The 16,863-nt window shown below is 35.2% G+C and overlaps 1 protein-coding gene across 1 annotated transcript in view; it reads left to right on the top strand.

Annotated features, from left to right (window-relative positions):
* AHR (aryl hydrocarbon receptor) overlaps positions 1-16,863 on the top strand; it is a 59,446-nt gene that overhangs the window by 2,739 nt on the left and 39,844 nt on the right. The window contains 1 exon segment of the mRNA XM_032692834.1: positions 5,136-5,323. Coding sequence (XP_032548725.1) covers positions 5,136-5,323 — 188 coding nt within the window.

Here is a 16,863-nt window from a genome sequence, read left to right as displayed (position 1 = left end):
TGATTCAGTAGGGAATTACAGTATCACAGCTGAAAAAGAAAAGCAATCATGGGGGAACATAATAGGCAACTGTTCCTGCATTTCATCTTGTCATGTAAGGAAGGAAAAAAAAAAGAGGATGCTAAACATGTGCACTCCAATTGCTTGTAATATGCTACAGAAATCACTTTCTTAATACCTTGGAGTCTTTCAATTTCCTCCCTATTCAGTGTTTGAGCCCTGCGAGTCCCCCTGGTGGTAGCAGGGCTGGGGGGGTTTCACTCCCCCCTGAGACTTCGGGAGCAGTGGGTGGCCCCTGCGTTTTGCTTTGGTCTTTTTTTCAAGACTTAAATTTCTTTCATCTAGCGATCGTTAAGTGAATTAATATACTAGGATTGTAGTAGGAAGGATAAAATGCAAATTTTATGGAAGTGGAGCTTACTGCAGATAGATTCTAACATGAGGTGAAGGGTATTACATAAGTACAGATCCAACTTGCAGTTTTTATGTCTTTCTGCTTACTAGCTCTGATTTGGTTTGTTTTTGGGTTTTTTTTCAATGTTTGGATAGGAATTGTTTTGTATAACTGGATAAATGTAATAGACAAAGAATGGGGTGGGGAGTTCTAAATGTTTCATACTATGCAGATGCAAAAAGCATAATGTCTTGGGTTTTAGTAGACTGAATAAAAAATTATGATAGGGTTTCGTTCTGTGTTATCTTGAATATATTTATGACATTAAGTACTTCAGAGGTTTGACTCTATCCTTAATGATGAGTAGTCCTAGTAATGTTAGAAAGCAGAGCAGAGATATTTTCATTTAAAACATTGAAACAGTTTATGTATTCTTTGAAGGCAAACAAACAAGAAGTGCCAGAACAAGCTTTCAGAAAGGAAGTTCATCAGAAAAGAAAAATAATCATTGAAATATTCGTTTGTGTAAAGCAGTATTGGCTACAAACAGCAGTTTGCACCTTTTATTTGAAATGGAGGCAATAAGGCTGTTATCATATGTAGAATAAACTTCTTATATATATTTCTCAGTCTTGGTGTAGCTGTATGTTACATATAGACTGCTACTTAAAATTCACTGGTTTTAAGGTTTGGTTTTGGTTCTTTTGGTTTGGTTTTGGTCAATGTTTCTTGCAAAAGCATACTTTTTAGAAAAGAATCTGCAACAAATGGAGGTATAGGTATGTAGGTAACATGGTCAGTAGACAGGAACATAATTTTTTGTTTCTTTTTTTTCAAGTAGCGTTGGCTTGTTATCTTAAATAATAGTGAAATATTTTAAAACTGAGTGTTAAACTTTCATTCTCGATTGGTGTTCTGGATGTCTCTATTACTCTGGTTGAGTCCTTCATGCACCAAACAAACTAAAACTCTATTTACTACTGGAGGACAAACAGTAGCCCAGCATTGGACAAGTAGTATGCAACTGCTTGAGGTTTTTTTAGTAAAACAACTTTATCCTTTCAGCAGCTTGAATCTTTGCTGGTTTCAGTCTCTGCTGAAAGAGCCACTGGAAAGAGTCTCTTGCCCCTTCAAGATTGGTTGATGACAACTTTAGTTTTTAAGAGCTTGATAGTCCGTGTCATATCTGTTGCTTCCAAAGCAATCATCAGCTGAATTTTCAGTAATCATAAATTTGGTGTGGGAAATAAGAGTAAATGCTTAGAAGTATTTTTCAGTTGCTTAAGTAAATAGAGAATTTTTTAGGATTGTAATACGTGCTTAGTGATAACTGATGCATTTCATATACCTGAATTACACTGAATTATATGCGCATTTACTCTTAAATATGAGATGAAAAATATACATAGCTGAGAAGATTAAATCCATTAACTAGGCGACTTGTATATTCTTTCTTATGTCCTTTTTTCCTCAGCAAGAAAACTGTTCTGATGAACTTCTAATTAGTTTTTTTTAGAATAATTATGTTTCTTTTAAACGTGTCACTGTATCTTTAGTGCTCTTCTTGCACATTCTTTTATTCTCTTGACTTTATTTCACAATTCAGCCTTGTTAATAAGGTATCATGCTTTTCAGTGCTTAGTTTGTTTTTTTCCTTTTTTTCCCAAAGTATATGTTGTCATATCATGAAGAAAATAAACTTGTGCTTTCTTTGCATTTTCTCAAAAACTGCTTCAATTTCCCTTCAAAATGATAAAATTAGCATGTAAATATTGAAACTTAATTTGGCCTTTTGATAATGATTAAGACTTTGGTGCTAGTGCACTTTATAATAATGTATTGCTGTTAATGTCTGGGAAGGCACACATGATAAGCATGTGTAATGAAAATTTCTGATTGAGTAGGCTGTAGAAGACCATTGAAAACAGTAGTTAGCTAGTGCTGTGGTGGCAAATCCTTTAAAATTGTTAAATTAAAAATTAAGTGCGCTTGCTTTTCTTGCAGCTTTTGGATGATAAGGGTTGTAGCTCAGTTCAGAGGTTCTGAGTGTACATGGACCTCTGGCCTTTGATTAGGGAAATCAGAAGGTAAAAGATTAAGAACCGAAAGATCAGCTTAAAATACATTACCTCCTTTAGTACTTTTTTCTTCTTTTAAATAAAACACATGCATGGATTTAATCTTGACATAGTACATAATTTGCCTTGGAGATAATTTTCTGCAGTGAAGCTAGGGCTGTCTTTAGCATCGAGGGTTTATATAAGTGGATGGAAAATGGTTTAGCTTGCTGCTTATGCCCCTGGCACTTCCGCCCTTATTCCCTTTGTCACTGAAGGATCCATTTTTATGTAATGGATTTTAGTTGGGTGACAAAGGGGAAAATTAGGGATAATCAGTGTTTGATTTGGAGGGAGAGAATATGGCAAGATTTATGCTGCAAATAGTAGTAACATAATATTCAAAAATGCTTTCAATTAGTTAAAAGTAAGAAAAGAGGAATCATTAGAAAGTCAATGTAAATTAGAAAAACAATCAACAACTGATAACCTGATGAGATGACTGCACAGTTGCACATAATTTCAACCTACTTTGTCAAATTGTGAATTTAAAGTAAACCAGAGGACAGTTGTTAAAATAGAACAGTCTGTTATTTAGTTTGAAAAGTTTATGTGTGTTGAATGGTTTCTATGGAGTCCTCCACTTTTCAGGAGCAGACCAGTTTGATTTGATATTAGTTAGCCATTCCCTGATTGTTATACAACTGATACCTGCTTAAAGTTTGGAATTTATTATTCAGACATTTATGGCAGTCTAATATGTAAAAAAAATTAAGAAATAACTTTTAATTTACTGCTAATGTTTGGTGATTTTGAACTTTATTTTGTTAGGGTTATACTTAAATTGTGTAATCCTATGGCTTGTACAAGTTAGTATTCTGCCAGCATAAGAGAATATGAAGAAAGCTTTGCTAAACTATTCGAAGTTTAATATTCACTTGGGAATATGGTGAACTGGCAGTGTCAAACTCAGGACTTGTGACCAGAGCACACACATCTAACCAAATAGCTTGTCATCCATGGCCACTGATGATAAAGCTATGGGTTTTTTTCAAAGAGAAAGAATTTTCATATTTCTTGATTCATTTATTTTTCCCACTTTTCTAATATTTTTAGGATAAAGCTCTACTAAAACTATGTCCTAGACAATATTTACCCTGCAGCAAGTGTAACTTTATCTGAGGAGTAAGTAATTGCTGCTGCTATGTTATATTTTTGTCTATTAACAACATTTTGTATTATGGCACCTTCACGTTTCCAGGCCCTACATAAGGCATGTGCCTCCTTTAATGTGCAAAAGGACAGTCATAGTGCTGGGGAGCAGGCAGCCAGACTTAAGTGCAAGTTTTTGACAAGTGACACTTGAATAAGCAATGGCTGAAAAAGAAGGGCTTGAATTTAAACTAACAAGAAGTGTAATTGAAACATAAAGTAAAAATAAGCTAAAAATAAGAATGTCCATTCCAGCAGTACTTATTTGGCTGGAAACACAAGATGAAATTATTTTACTGTATGGTTTACTTTAAGCAGTGGCAAAAATAACTATTGATGCTTTTGCATTTTCTCATCGTAAAATTGATATAAGTATGACAGTTGGAAGCAGACTAAACAAAATACTGAAGAAATTAGCTGCTGAATGTCTTTATGCTCAGTATTTTTGAGTGATGAATATTGCAGAACGAACATTCCTGGAGAGGAGCATGAACTGATAAATGGTGCAGATCTCATGTAGAACCTCAATACTGGAAAAATGAGAATGAATCACTCTTTAATTAGAAAACTGTTTAAAAAAGATCATAAAATCTACCATGGCTTGTGCAGATAAATTATTTTGTTTCAGTATTGGCTTGTAATGACTAATTGTAATTTGAAGGAGTAAGGGCTTAAACTTGTTCCCAGACTTCTGTGTGCATGGGAGGTGTGAGTATCCAAATAGCTGGAATTGGAGCTCGGGGTGGATATGAATGGAAAATAGCAAGTTTATAAGAACTTCATTATGTAATTCATAACAAGAAAAGCTTTTGAAATCATTCTTTGTAAGGTACAAAGGCATCTCTTTGTCATGCTGTACTCAAATGAAATGCCTTCAGCTGAGAGGTGACTTAAAGGATGAGCTCAATAGTGTTTGCTACAAAGATTTCACATGCAGACTAACTTTATCTCATGGGGGTTTTTTGTGCAGTTTTGGATCCTTCATTATCTAGCATGTTACTAAAACTTTTGTTATATTCAACTGAAAATAACCTAATCCAAACATTGACAAAAATTAGGGACATCTGTGAGAAATAATTATTGAAGCAAAAAAGTGTACTTCAAATGTATTTGGACACAGATACTACTAAAAGTTACCAAATTATTTATTATAATACTAACATTTGGAAGAATAAGTGACTGAAAATGTAGGAAGCTTTTTATAAAAAATGCTGAGTCTCAAAGATTTCAAATATCCATTGCATGTTCAAATAGACATTGTAGCTCAAACTGCTTCATTTAACAGTGTGTGTGTGTTGGAGGGGAGGTTAAGCCATCTTAGGTTATTTCTTTTTTTTTTCTGATGGGAAACAAAATCACTTGGGAAAACATTTTGGTTGTTAAAGTTTGAGACAATTTGTAATCTTAGCCTTGGTGAATATTTGCCTTCATTTTGGAGAGGAACTTACACTGTGTTTGTTTTATTGCCGCAGAGTAAAGCCGTCCCCAGCTGAAGGAGTCAAGTCCAATCCATCCAAGAGGCACAGGGACCGCTTGAATGCGGAGCTGGACCGCTTGGCCAGCCTCCTGCCTTTCCCTCAAGATGTTATCGCCAAATTGGATAAGCTGTCTGTGCTTAGGCTCAGTGTCAGTTACCTGAGAGCCAAAAGTTTTTTTGATGGTAAGTGTTGGAAATTTGTTTGGTTTTGAACTGCTTGTAAAATTCAGTTTATACTGTATGTTGATTTCACCTGTTCAAGTACTTAAAACTGTTACATTTAAATTCTATTAAAATAAATTTATTTCAATGGAACCTCCAGTTTTGTGGATATATACAATGTAACTGTATAAAGTAAGCTTTCCAGTTTCTTGAAACCAAATGTAACTACTTATATTTCACTTAGGTTACCAGGCTTTCAAAGCTTTGCATTTGGAATTGATATTGCCTTTAATGAGTCCTCCAGTCCTTTTCATCAGACTATCAAAAAATACCCAAGAGATTTCTCTTTTCCCCCTCTGAAAATTGCCTTCATAAAACTATTACTATTCCAAACATGTCATGTGAGTTCCCATCAGCGATATGTTTTGCTTAATGATACATCAAAAATAACTTTGCTTTGATATAAAGTAGTTGCTACTGCCTCTTCCTTTAGTTCATTGCAAAGGTGATTTGTAAAGAATAGAGACAAAGTCTTTCCTGGGTCCAAGCCCTGATTAATGCAGGACATGAGGCATTAAGACGACATCTAAGGTTCTCCAGTTGTGTGGGCAGGTTTTCACTGACCCCAACCCTGACAAGGGTAATACAGCAGCACTTGGAGTAGTCATCAGGCCAGAAGTGGGTGTTCTTGGCCGCCTCAGAGCTGGCCAAAGAGTCCTACCCCACTCCATCACTACCTGAGCTGTTCTGTAGGGTGAGATAGGCTGGCTGGCTTCATGCCAGTTTCTACAAAGGCAGAAATAGTCTGATACTTTTCATTCCTGGAATAAAGCAATGAACTTTTATTGAATTAATTGGCCTTTCTTGAACCAATCAGTCAGATTTTTACAATATTATATTAAAGATGAAATTCTGTTGATCAACTGTAGCTAAGGAATCTTGATTACGATGGAGTTGATATTATAATTTCAAGCTGTTTTTTAACTAAGTTTTTTGGACATTAAAATAACCTCTGTCCTCATTAGTTTAAGATTTAGTGTTTCAGCCTAAAGAACTCAAGAAACCTGACTAAGATAGTTTCACTTTTTTTCTGCAGGAATACAGAACATTTATTTTCATTTATTGTGTCAACTGGCTTCAATTTATTAATGCTCATAAATTCACATTGTGTGTTTTATTGCTTGAAGAATATATGCAAGTGTCTTGATTTCTGTGCTTGTTCAGGACAATTCTTAGTATGGAATCCAGTCTAAGGCTAGAGTTGGGCAAATATTTCTGGCAGTGTTTTTTTCACATGAAAAAGTTTTCTCCCATCCAATGAGAGAAATCTTTTAGAACGTCAGTTTCATAAAAATCTTTGCAAGATATCTCAGGTAGGTTGCTTTAAAAGAAATTATTTTGCTTGTCTGTGTTCTCTTGGTGAACTAAAGTGTAGTTCTAGTCTCAATGAAATGTGTTTTGTTGTGGCTTTTAAAATGGTGTTTTCTGAAATAAGCCCAAGATTGCAAGGTGTTGTTTTGCTTGGGATGAAGTGATAATAACAAATCTCAATTTCTCATGCAATGGAAATGTTTGATTTTTATTCTTCCTGCCCCTTCCCTCCAATTTACACTTGAAGGTCCCGTAATAAAGGGGTTTAAGACTATGATTTCTATATAGGAAAAAAAATTAAAAATCATACCTTTAACTGTAAAGAGACATTCAGAATTCCTTCACACCAACATTTACATCTGTTGCTTGGTTTTAATTTGAACATATGGTAACTTTCAGCCATTTAGAGTGGTGATGAATTAGATGTGCATTAGTGGCAGAGAAGTTATATTTGCATTCAAGTTGCAGTTTAACTACTGTGGATCTGGAATTGAAGCAAACAACCTGTGTTTCTAACTTAGTTGCATAGCACTAGGTTTGTATCCATTTCAGGCAAACATTTGTAGCTAATGCTACCATACTGGACAACAGCTGTAGAATATAGAACATTTAATTGCATTATAATGAATTAAGGAGCAGAATTTTGATTTGCCTTGTAGGAAAGCAACAAGTGCATATACTAGGGTGCATTACAAGAGAATATTTTTCCTTTAGACTCCATAATATAAAAAAGCCTGATAAATTTGAAAAGATAAATGATCTGATGTTGCTTACCTTGTGCAAGTCATTTTTAATAGTACAAAGTGAAGCAAGTTTAATTTATACCTTCAGAGAGAATAGCTTCAGTAAAAGTTGTCTTAACACTTTTTTAGCAGAAACCTTTTTACTACTTCTTTTCAGGCCTTTGAACTGTAGGACTACAAGTCAGGTTAGTCATTAGTTTCCATCTCAAGGTGTTTAAAGACTAACATCAATGACTTCAGTAAGAGTGACCAATTTATGACCATGACAGAGACAATAGTGAAAACTTGGTCTTTTATACTAATGTTCCTAAATAACATGGAAGCTATTTCAGTGAAATTCAGCTTCCAAAAGAAAAATTGGTACTTTGAATGAACAAAAGATGAGAGAATGAACAAAAAAACCTGAAAACCTCTAGTTTAGATTTGCATGACCAATCTATGCAGTGCTTCTCAGGATGGCTTTTTCAAAGGCATATTTTGTGTAATTGAAGATATGCGGAAAACCCTGTGGAATAAATCTGACAAATGCAACAGTGAGCACTGATTGTCACCTTGAGTGCCTAGACTGAGCCAACTGCTCCACTTTATTAACACAGCATGCTGAAGTAAAGGGAAACGCTAAATGAATAACAGGATGCAAATGGGGGGTGTGTAAATTCCTGCGGAAAGTAAAATATAAATGCGTAATCATATGATCTTGCTTGAAAGGAAACCCAAGTTTTTTCTGTAACAATAGATATTTTTTTCAAAGAAAACACTTGCATTTTTCCAAGTTTAAATAATCTAGAGTGAATGTCTGTTTACTGAAGGTGGAAGTCTGGGGTGAAAAAAAGAACTGTTTTGTGAAAGACGTTTCTAAAAGTTACATCAATTTGAATAAATGTGCCTCACTTAAGACACATTTTTTTTGTCATTACTTTAAAAACTAAGGGGTCCGTGTGCGTGTATATGCACACATATGTGTATATATACATATATATCCCCACCAATAAAAAAAGCATATTCCCCTGACCCTGCTAATTAAAATGGTACAGAATGTTCTCCGGAGCTAAAGACGGGTTAGTGTTTCTATAGTGTCTACTGAAATGTGGTAGACTTCTGCATGCTTGACATATTTCAGGTTGTAGGAAGTAGGTGCACGTATTTTTTTTCTTCCACAGCTTCAAAACATCTTATTTTCTTGTGTTGGTGACTGTATTCTGTTAAGCAGTTGCTTTTGATTGTTGTCATTTGTAAGTTAAGTTATTGTGCTGTGAAGGGACCCTTTAGATACATTAGTTTTGTGTGGTCAGGTTATTCTCAAGTCCACATGGTGTCAGAAGGCTTTCTGTATCCCCTGTCAAGCACTCAGGCATGTTTTTATATGTATGAATTTGACCTTGTACTCAAAAAGGAAATTTCAGTAGTGGCTTAAAATAATATGTCTCAAGTCTATTTCTTTATAAAGTCTTATGTGGTGAGTCAAAGCTAAGAAGTGATTTAGGGTGGTGTTGCTTCTCAGCGGTGCAGTACTACCTGCCTGTACTCAAGTGGATTAACAGTCCTCAAAGTCAAGCAGGTTAGCTTAAATCACTTCTAGAGTGTTTATTTTGTGCATGTAAGATACTTTCTGAAAGTGGCTTAGGGGAAGCTTTTTATTTTTAAGAGACTAGGATAAATCAGTCAGGTGTCTGCTGACAATCACTAAAGACTTTGTGTTGTCCTGGTATTATTTCAGTCCATTTTGATGCTAAGTGCCCGTGCATGTGTGCATTCAGCAGTGAAAAACATAAAGTGGAATATGGGACAACAGCTCTTTGTGCAGATGCAGGTTAGTGTGAGCTCAGCATATGGAGCACAACTGGACAATCATTTAGGCATAACCTGTGTTCCCCACGCATATGAAAGGAAAAAGCCCTTTTGCTTCTAGCTTTGGTCCTTATACGATGAACTGAGAATCACTTAAATACTTTACTGCAGTAGGGAAAAACATTTATAAAGATTTTTCTTGGTGTTTTGGCGAAACAGATTAAAGGGCTAAAAGTAGAGTTTGTATGACTAATCACTTTTTTAGTGTTAGGGGCATGATTTTTCTTTTTAAAGGTAAATTGAGAATAAAAAAGAGGCTTGCAGAATCAAAAATGAAGTAGCTGTGCTATGTGTGCATATCCATACATTAGAAACAAAATTCAACGTGTTGCTTATTAATTATCCTTTCATCCATTTCACTAAGAATTCCTGTGGTTTAAAGTATGGAGTTTTTTTCCATCTTGCTTATTGGGCAGTATTCTGCATTTATAGAAGAAAGTTTCTGCTCAAAATTAGTTTAGAATTAGTTTCTCATGTTGTATGCAAGTGATTCTGGTAAGCACAGCAATAACAAAATAATTTTTTTTTTCCCCAGTAAGTTTGCATTGCCTTTTTTTACTTTGTAGTATAATTAACATACATTCCTTGGCATAGCATATCTCAAATTTGCAATGCAGCCATTGTCATCACATAAAATATATTCCTTGATAATGTATTTTTCATGTGCTGCCCACTGTTCTATCACTGTGTACTGGAAAAAACAGACCACATGTAGTTCCTGCTCTGCAAAGCATGGCTAAGGTGTACAAATGGGAAAGACAGGCAACGTATTTATTCTGTCACGTTGAGAAGGCCAGCAACATATCTCCAAACTAGCAGATATAGATAGCCTTTTTGCCAAGTGTTAGGTGGACAATTGATTTGAATCTTATCTGAGAGCTGGAGGAAAAAAACCAAAACAACCCAAACAAATTAATGATGTTTCCTTCTGCGCTGGCTTTGCCCCTGGCCCCGATCCAGAATTATTACAAAATGTGAACCTTGGAATTGTATAGTTATTTCAGTATCCGACTATCATATTATTCAAGTTATTTCCTATTCTATGCTTGTTCTGCTATTTGTGTTTTTTTGATGTGTTTTGTTGTTGTTGTTGTTGGGTTTTTTGTTTGGTTGGTTGATTTTTTTCCTCCAGACCTCCCCCACTGCCCACAATCCCCCAAGATTCATACTGAGCATTTCTGGCTGTCTGCTACAGGCTATTTTAGCCTGTATTTTACGTAACAGAAGATAAACAGGGATTTAGGCTTTGAAGTCCTAAATTCTGATCTTCAAAAATTATGATTAAAACCATGTAGCTATGACATCACCTTAAATCTAAAAATGTGTATGTTTTCACTGTTACATGCTTGTTCTTAGCTTGCTCAGAAAAATTTTATTTTTAGGAGTACTGTGTCACTAGACATCTGGTGCAGCTGGGGCAGCCCTGTACCCCTAAGGATTGATGCAACTGAGATTTAATATATCCCAAACTGAACATCTAAAATTGAAAATTCTGTTTATATCACTAAGTAAGAGCCTAACATGTCAATGCGTTTGTCAGATAAAGAGGAGAAACCAGGTACAAATGCTAATAGTGAATGTGTTCTTTGGATTTTCTTTTCCTGTTACACTGCAGTATTTTAGCGATGGATGTTAAACATTCTTAGAAGTCTCTTTGCAAGGAAAAGAATTGAAAAGTTATCTCTTCTTCTCTCCCCTATGTGTATTATTTAATCAAAGGCATATGGAAAGTCAGTGTAGGAACCTCTTATGTTTCACAAAGCTGTTGTAAAACTTCTTGAAAACCCTGTCCCAGTATGCAGAGCATTTGTTTTTTTCTCTATAGCCCTTGTTAATAGGGAGATTAGTTTTAAGCATATGGTTCTGGGTTTTTCTCTATATTCCTGACTCTCTTGTTTGCAAGGTCAGAGCCTAAAATATAATCTATCCTATTCTAACAACGTCTCTTTTGGAGTTTGGCACTGTTAGTGTTAGACATTCAGACCCAGAACAGGTAGCAAGATAAAAGCTTAGCCTCAGGAAGTGCTGCTGCTTCTGCTGCGTAGTGTATTCCAAGTCTTGTCATCTTTGCTAAGATTTTTATTACTATGCTGTAGCACCTAAAGATAATGAGATTTGGAGCTTTTTGGTTTTGTTTTACAAATCACTGTAACTGTTGATCCCTTCTCCAAAGACAGTTTGAGTGGAAAAGTATAATTAGAGGTAGCACCAGGCTCTCAACATCTGTCTTCCATGGACTTCATGATTCATCCATCTGAAGTTGTAGAAGTATAGTTTGCTTGGCCTTAAAAGTTATTTAAGGCTTCAGTGTGAATGCACATATAGAAATGTGTACAAATAATCTATTAATACTGATATAGCTTTCACTGCTGTCTATACCCTTATGACTCAGCAGTTTTCCTCCTGTGCAGGCTGAGAAATGCCTAAGTTTTTCTTTATTGGAATACAGATAAAGTCAAACAGGAAATAAGACATGCTTGTATGATTAAGCTCTGTAGATGTTTACAGTTCCAACCAGTTATAACGCTGTTCATTTTTCCTGAGTAAACAAAAACTTCAACTCTATTAAAACAATTTCTGTTCCATACATACTTTGATAGAGCACTGACTGCTTAAAGAATGATTGCTTTGTGAATTGGAACTCTAGCTAGATAATTAGAAGCTAATTCTAGTTACCAGAGCTTGGTTGTAATTGATTAATTTATAAATTACTTTTCTTTTTAAGAGAATCTGGAAAGGTAAAAAATTACAAATTTCAAAATCCTCTTCAGAGTTTCAGGTAATATATTGATAAATGTTTCCTGGGGAAAGTTTCCTTGGAGTTCCTGCTCCTCAGTGCAGTGATGGGCTGTCCTAACTCTATGTTAGTGGTAAAACTTACCATAGTTATTCTAGAAACTTAACTCTATTCTAGTTCTTACAGTTTACTTCATTTATCTGAAACTGCCTTAAGAAAATGTAGGTTTGCTGCCTGCCAGCTGTGAACATTAAAGGGGACCTACAAATAGGAATTAGTCGCCCTCAGTGATGCATGCTAAACTCTGTTTTTAATTGAACAAAGATATGCTTGGTTTTTTCCACTGAATAATTGGCTCTTGAAATTCAACCCATGTGCCTTTTGAATTGCACAGTACTGCACACTTTACGCGTGGCATTGTATAACATCTTATGAGCTGAAAGACATACATACTTGGCCCCTCAAGACAAATTCTAACTGATCACATAAAGTAGGAATTTACTGGAGTAAGTCCATGGCCTGACTGGTCAAATATTTTGGCTTCCCCATCAGACTCCATTGTCACATCTTCAGCAGTACAATTTCTATGGCCCAGCACAAGACACTAGCTTTTTGTACTGAAGTATTCAGTTGTAGTGAATTCTTTTTTCCCTCTTGGTGTCTAAATCTTAGTTACAAACCAAAGGATGATGTCTTTCCTTTATTGATTATTTTTTTCAATGTGCCATATTTTGCATTTTTGGAGGAAAAGATCAGGATAGCCCTGTCTCCTCCTTGCTTATACCATATGTTGTTTGGTGTACTTTTATCAGACAATGGTAAGAGATGTGCCTACAGAAAACAATTCCAGTATTTCCTTCTTGTCCTCACAGCTGCTCTTAATTTTGTTTTGATATCATTATGCTCTGTATGGTCCTATATGTAGTGTCTTACCAGAGACCAGGCTGTTGATTTGATCGCATTAAAGGATGTTGAAATGCTTCTGATATAATACAGCACGCTGATACTGAAGGCTTTTGTTAATATGCTTTCTTGACCTGTTTAATGGGAAACTTTTTAGACAGGTGGAGCCTAATATATATATATATGTATATAATTTTGTGGTTTGTAGCTGATCCTTCAGAAGGGTAGCAATGCAAATATGAATTCCTGGTCCATACGCTATCAGGTGGCATAAATGCTAATAAGTTATATCTAGTGATATGGAAGGAAAAAAAAAGTTGCCCTTCTTCATGTACCCTATCAGCATTTGAAGGTAGAACGCAAGTTTTCTGTTAAATTGCTGAAAAGTTTTGAGTTGTTATAAAAAATAGGACTTCATCTCTTTTGGTGGAATGTATGTCTTTTCCCCCTCAATTTAAATAAGAGATTTCTGTAAGAAAGTACCTATCCATTAATACCTTTACATAGATAACAAGAGTTGGACTTGAATGGTCTTATAAAGAAACCTTCTAAATCCGTCTCCATACCCTTTTAATACAATAGTGGCAAAACTCTACATTTCATTTTACTGGTAAAATAAAATGTCCTGTTACATACATGGAATGTAATTGACCATTTCCCTTTCTTCCAGTTAAAATTGTAGGGAGATTCCCTAGGCAAAAAAATTTTATGAAGCTGCTGTTGAGCCATCAGTTCAGTGAAGAGAAAGTTAAGGCATCGTTTCAGTAAGGGAAAAAAAAAAGGATTTGAGTTAATTATTGAGTACGAGGTCCATGTTTGAGTGAGATGAGTTTGTCAATAAAAATGAAGGGTAAGAAAAAAACTGTGAGCTGTAATGGGGATTTAAAAACCACTTTAGATTCCTAGGCTCTTTAATAAAAACTGTGATCAATGTATAAACCAGACGGAACAGTTATTTCAGAAAGATTGATTTTAGTGAAGAGTTTAACCCATTTCAGAATTGGTGATTTAAATAAAACAAAATTATGGTATTAACTATCATTTTTTACTCAGTATTTCCTACAAATCAAAAGCATAACAAGTGGCTGATGATTTTTAAATTATATGTAATGTCTGATTAGCTTTATGCATATAAATGTTTTTCTTTGTTCTAACATATGGAAAAAGTATGTTATAGGAAAACTCTGGTTTAGGAACCAAAACTTCAAAAGTAGGTAACTGTGAATCTAGACTCAACTTCCCATAGATCTTGTTCCACAAGGAAATAAATTGCTTCACCTTTTTTTTTATTTTTTTCATCGCTCAGCTCAAAAAAATTTAGCAAGATTTTTTTTTTCCCTCCCTTTTTTGTGGCTAAAGCAGTATCATATCAATAGGTCTGACATTAAGTTACAATTTACAAGCATGCATCTCTTGCTGACTCTTCTTCTGTAGAAGCAAGGAAAATGCATCCAGACAAGCAACTGAATGGGAAATAGAAGAAATGTCTGTGTGCTGAGATATGGTTTTGGTAATTCAGCAGGTGACTATTGTCTCTGTGATAGTTAGGGAACGAGAGTTCATTGCCTCTAAGTCTTGAAACCACAAACAGTATATGGTTTGGTATGTGGTTGTTGAGCTTCAAAGCCCAAATGAGAGTTTAGAAATTTGAACAACTGCATATTTCCTGAGATTTACTTTTCTTTTTTAAAGTGCAAGATAAAAGCAAAAGTGAAGTTTTATTCCTTATGTATGTTTCAAAAAAAGAATTTAAAAATCCTGAACTAAAATTCTGTTATCAGGTGAATAGGTACAATTGGCTAACCATAAAAGCGCCGCACACTAACTGCTGTTCTTCTGCATTATATATTTGTCATGTGCAGTCATTCTTCAGGGTTATTTTTTCTCAACTCCAGGCTCTGCTTTAAGTTGAGCAGAACTGTCACTGATGTATTGGAAGCTCAGAAGTTGCCACCCAGCATATAGATACCATTGACCCTCTCTGACAAAGACATAATAGTTTATTCCTGCTTCTACACTTCATGGTCTTGTAACCTTCTGCCTACTTTTTGCTCTCAAAAATGGCTGCTTGCCTTTCAACTCCCATATAAATCTCGTTTTGTATTCCTTTTACATTCTCTAAATCTGGGAACCTGATGGGGATATTCTGAGCAATAAGCACACACATGCTGGTAGGCTTTAAGGGAATGAGCATTTAGTGTGTAGTGGTTGCAACTACTTCTGACTCTTTTATTTTTCTTTTTTTTTTTTTCCTTTTCTCTTTCCCACCCCCAGCTCAGGAGGGGTGGCTCCTAATGCCTACCACACACATGAAATGACTTTAAAGTGTCTTGAATAGCACAGTTTGGGAACATCTGCTTTAAGTAGTGCAACTGTTTGTGTGAACAAAGAGTTGAGTCTTCCAAATGCAGTCTCTGAACTCCTGGTTTTGTAGGTTGGCGCATGTTGGCTTACTGTGGTGTTTCTAGACTGATTAATTATCATGCTGTGAAATAAGTTCAGCATCACTCAGTCACTTAAGAAAAAAAAATAAACAACTTGGTTGTTGGTTTTTCCTTCTACTTAAGAAAACATAGCAATGTGTTAAGTACCACTTTGTGGCAACTGAGGATATGTCCCTCATTTAAGGGAGACTACTGCATAAACACTTAACATTCCACACTTAATAATGCGGCTAACTCTTTCTTTAAAAAGCAACATTAAAAGAATAAAACCATAAAAAATTCTGAGCTCAGCTTATCTGTGTAGCAGAGCTTGGGTTTGTTTTAATCAGTGTTGTGCAAAATACAGTGGTGTATAATGTTTTTTCAGCTTTTTAAAAACAGGTATTTTATTTGTTTTAATCTTTTAATGGTCTTATATGAAACACCAATCTGCTTCTACAACCAGTTCAGGGCTTGCTGAGCTGCATTTTGGGAATGGCTCAAAAGAAAGTATACTATGAAAATTGAGGTAAAATTCCATACACAACCTGGTTAAACTTCAAGTTTTTGGATTACGTACATGTTTTAAAACAGGATATGGTATACGTGTTAGGCAAATCTAGTAAAATCTAATGTCTTCATTCTGTAAAACGTTATTAAAACCAGTAAGTGTATTACTTCAATGTTATAACTTCAGCCAAGTTTAAGAATGTCATAGCTACTGTTAATGCTCTTAAAAGTGGGTGTGATACTATAGGTGAGAGTTCAATTACTCTGTAACTAATATTTTGCTCTAAGCATGCAGCAGGCATGTTTTTATTCATTACTTTTATTCATAATTTTTCTGTAGTTGCTGATGCAAATTTACTGTTTTTTAGTAGTAAATTTTATAGACAGCAGGGGCCATGACTTCAGGAGTGGGATTTAGCCAAAAATTTATACATTTGTCAGGGTGGGAGTAGAAAACGGCAGTAAGAGCTCAGGCATTTAACTGCTGATGTTCATGCTAGTTTTCCATTTTAGTGGGTCTAGAACCAGAATACGAGATGTTAGGTGTGGCATTTTGGGTAAGTCAAAAGTCAAGAGATCTCTGTCAAGAATTTTTTTGAGGATACCCTGCTGATTTTATCAGATTTGTGTATTTGACCTGAGTTAGGAAAAGTTTAACAGAACGCTGTCAGCAGGCTTTCCCATTGCATTTAGCCTGATTTGTATATTTTGAAAACATTTTAAAACCAGCTTACATATTTAACTCGCTTCAGAATTCAAGAGGCTAATGGACATTTGCTTCTCTCAAACCATATCAGAAGAAAAGGTTGCTAGGCAGTTTCAGTTCTTGGTCAGTTATGGTGTTTCTGTTGTTTTAACATTTTTGCATTAGTAATACAGAAAGGAACATTGATTCAGAAAATGTTTTTAGTAGAAAAGGTGGTTAATTGCCTGGACTTCAGAGTATTATGTTGTGCAAGGTGATTTCCTTCTCAGACACAACTGCTTGTTTAATTGAAAGTGCTTGCAGTAGTGGAAACAACCCTA

Source organism: Chiroxiphia lanceolata, chromosome 1 (genome assembly GCF_009829145.1).
Source record: "Chiroxiphia lanceolata isolate bChiLan1 chromosome 1, bChiLan1.pri, whole genome shotgun sequence".
Classification (NCBI taxonomy): domain Eukaryota; kingdom Metazoa; phylum Chordata; class Aves; order Passeriformes; family Pipridae; genus Chiroxiphia; species Chiroxiphia lanceolata.
Note: the sequence above shows the minus strand (reverse complement) of the source record. Positions and strands in the feature narration are given on the sequence as shown.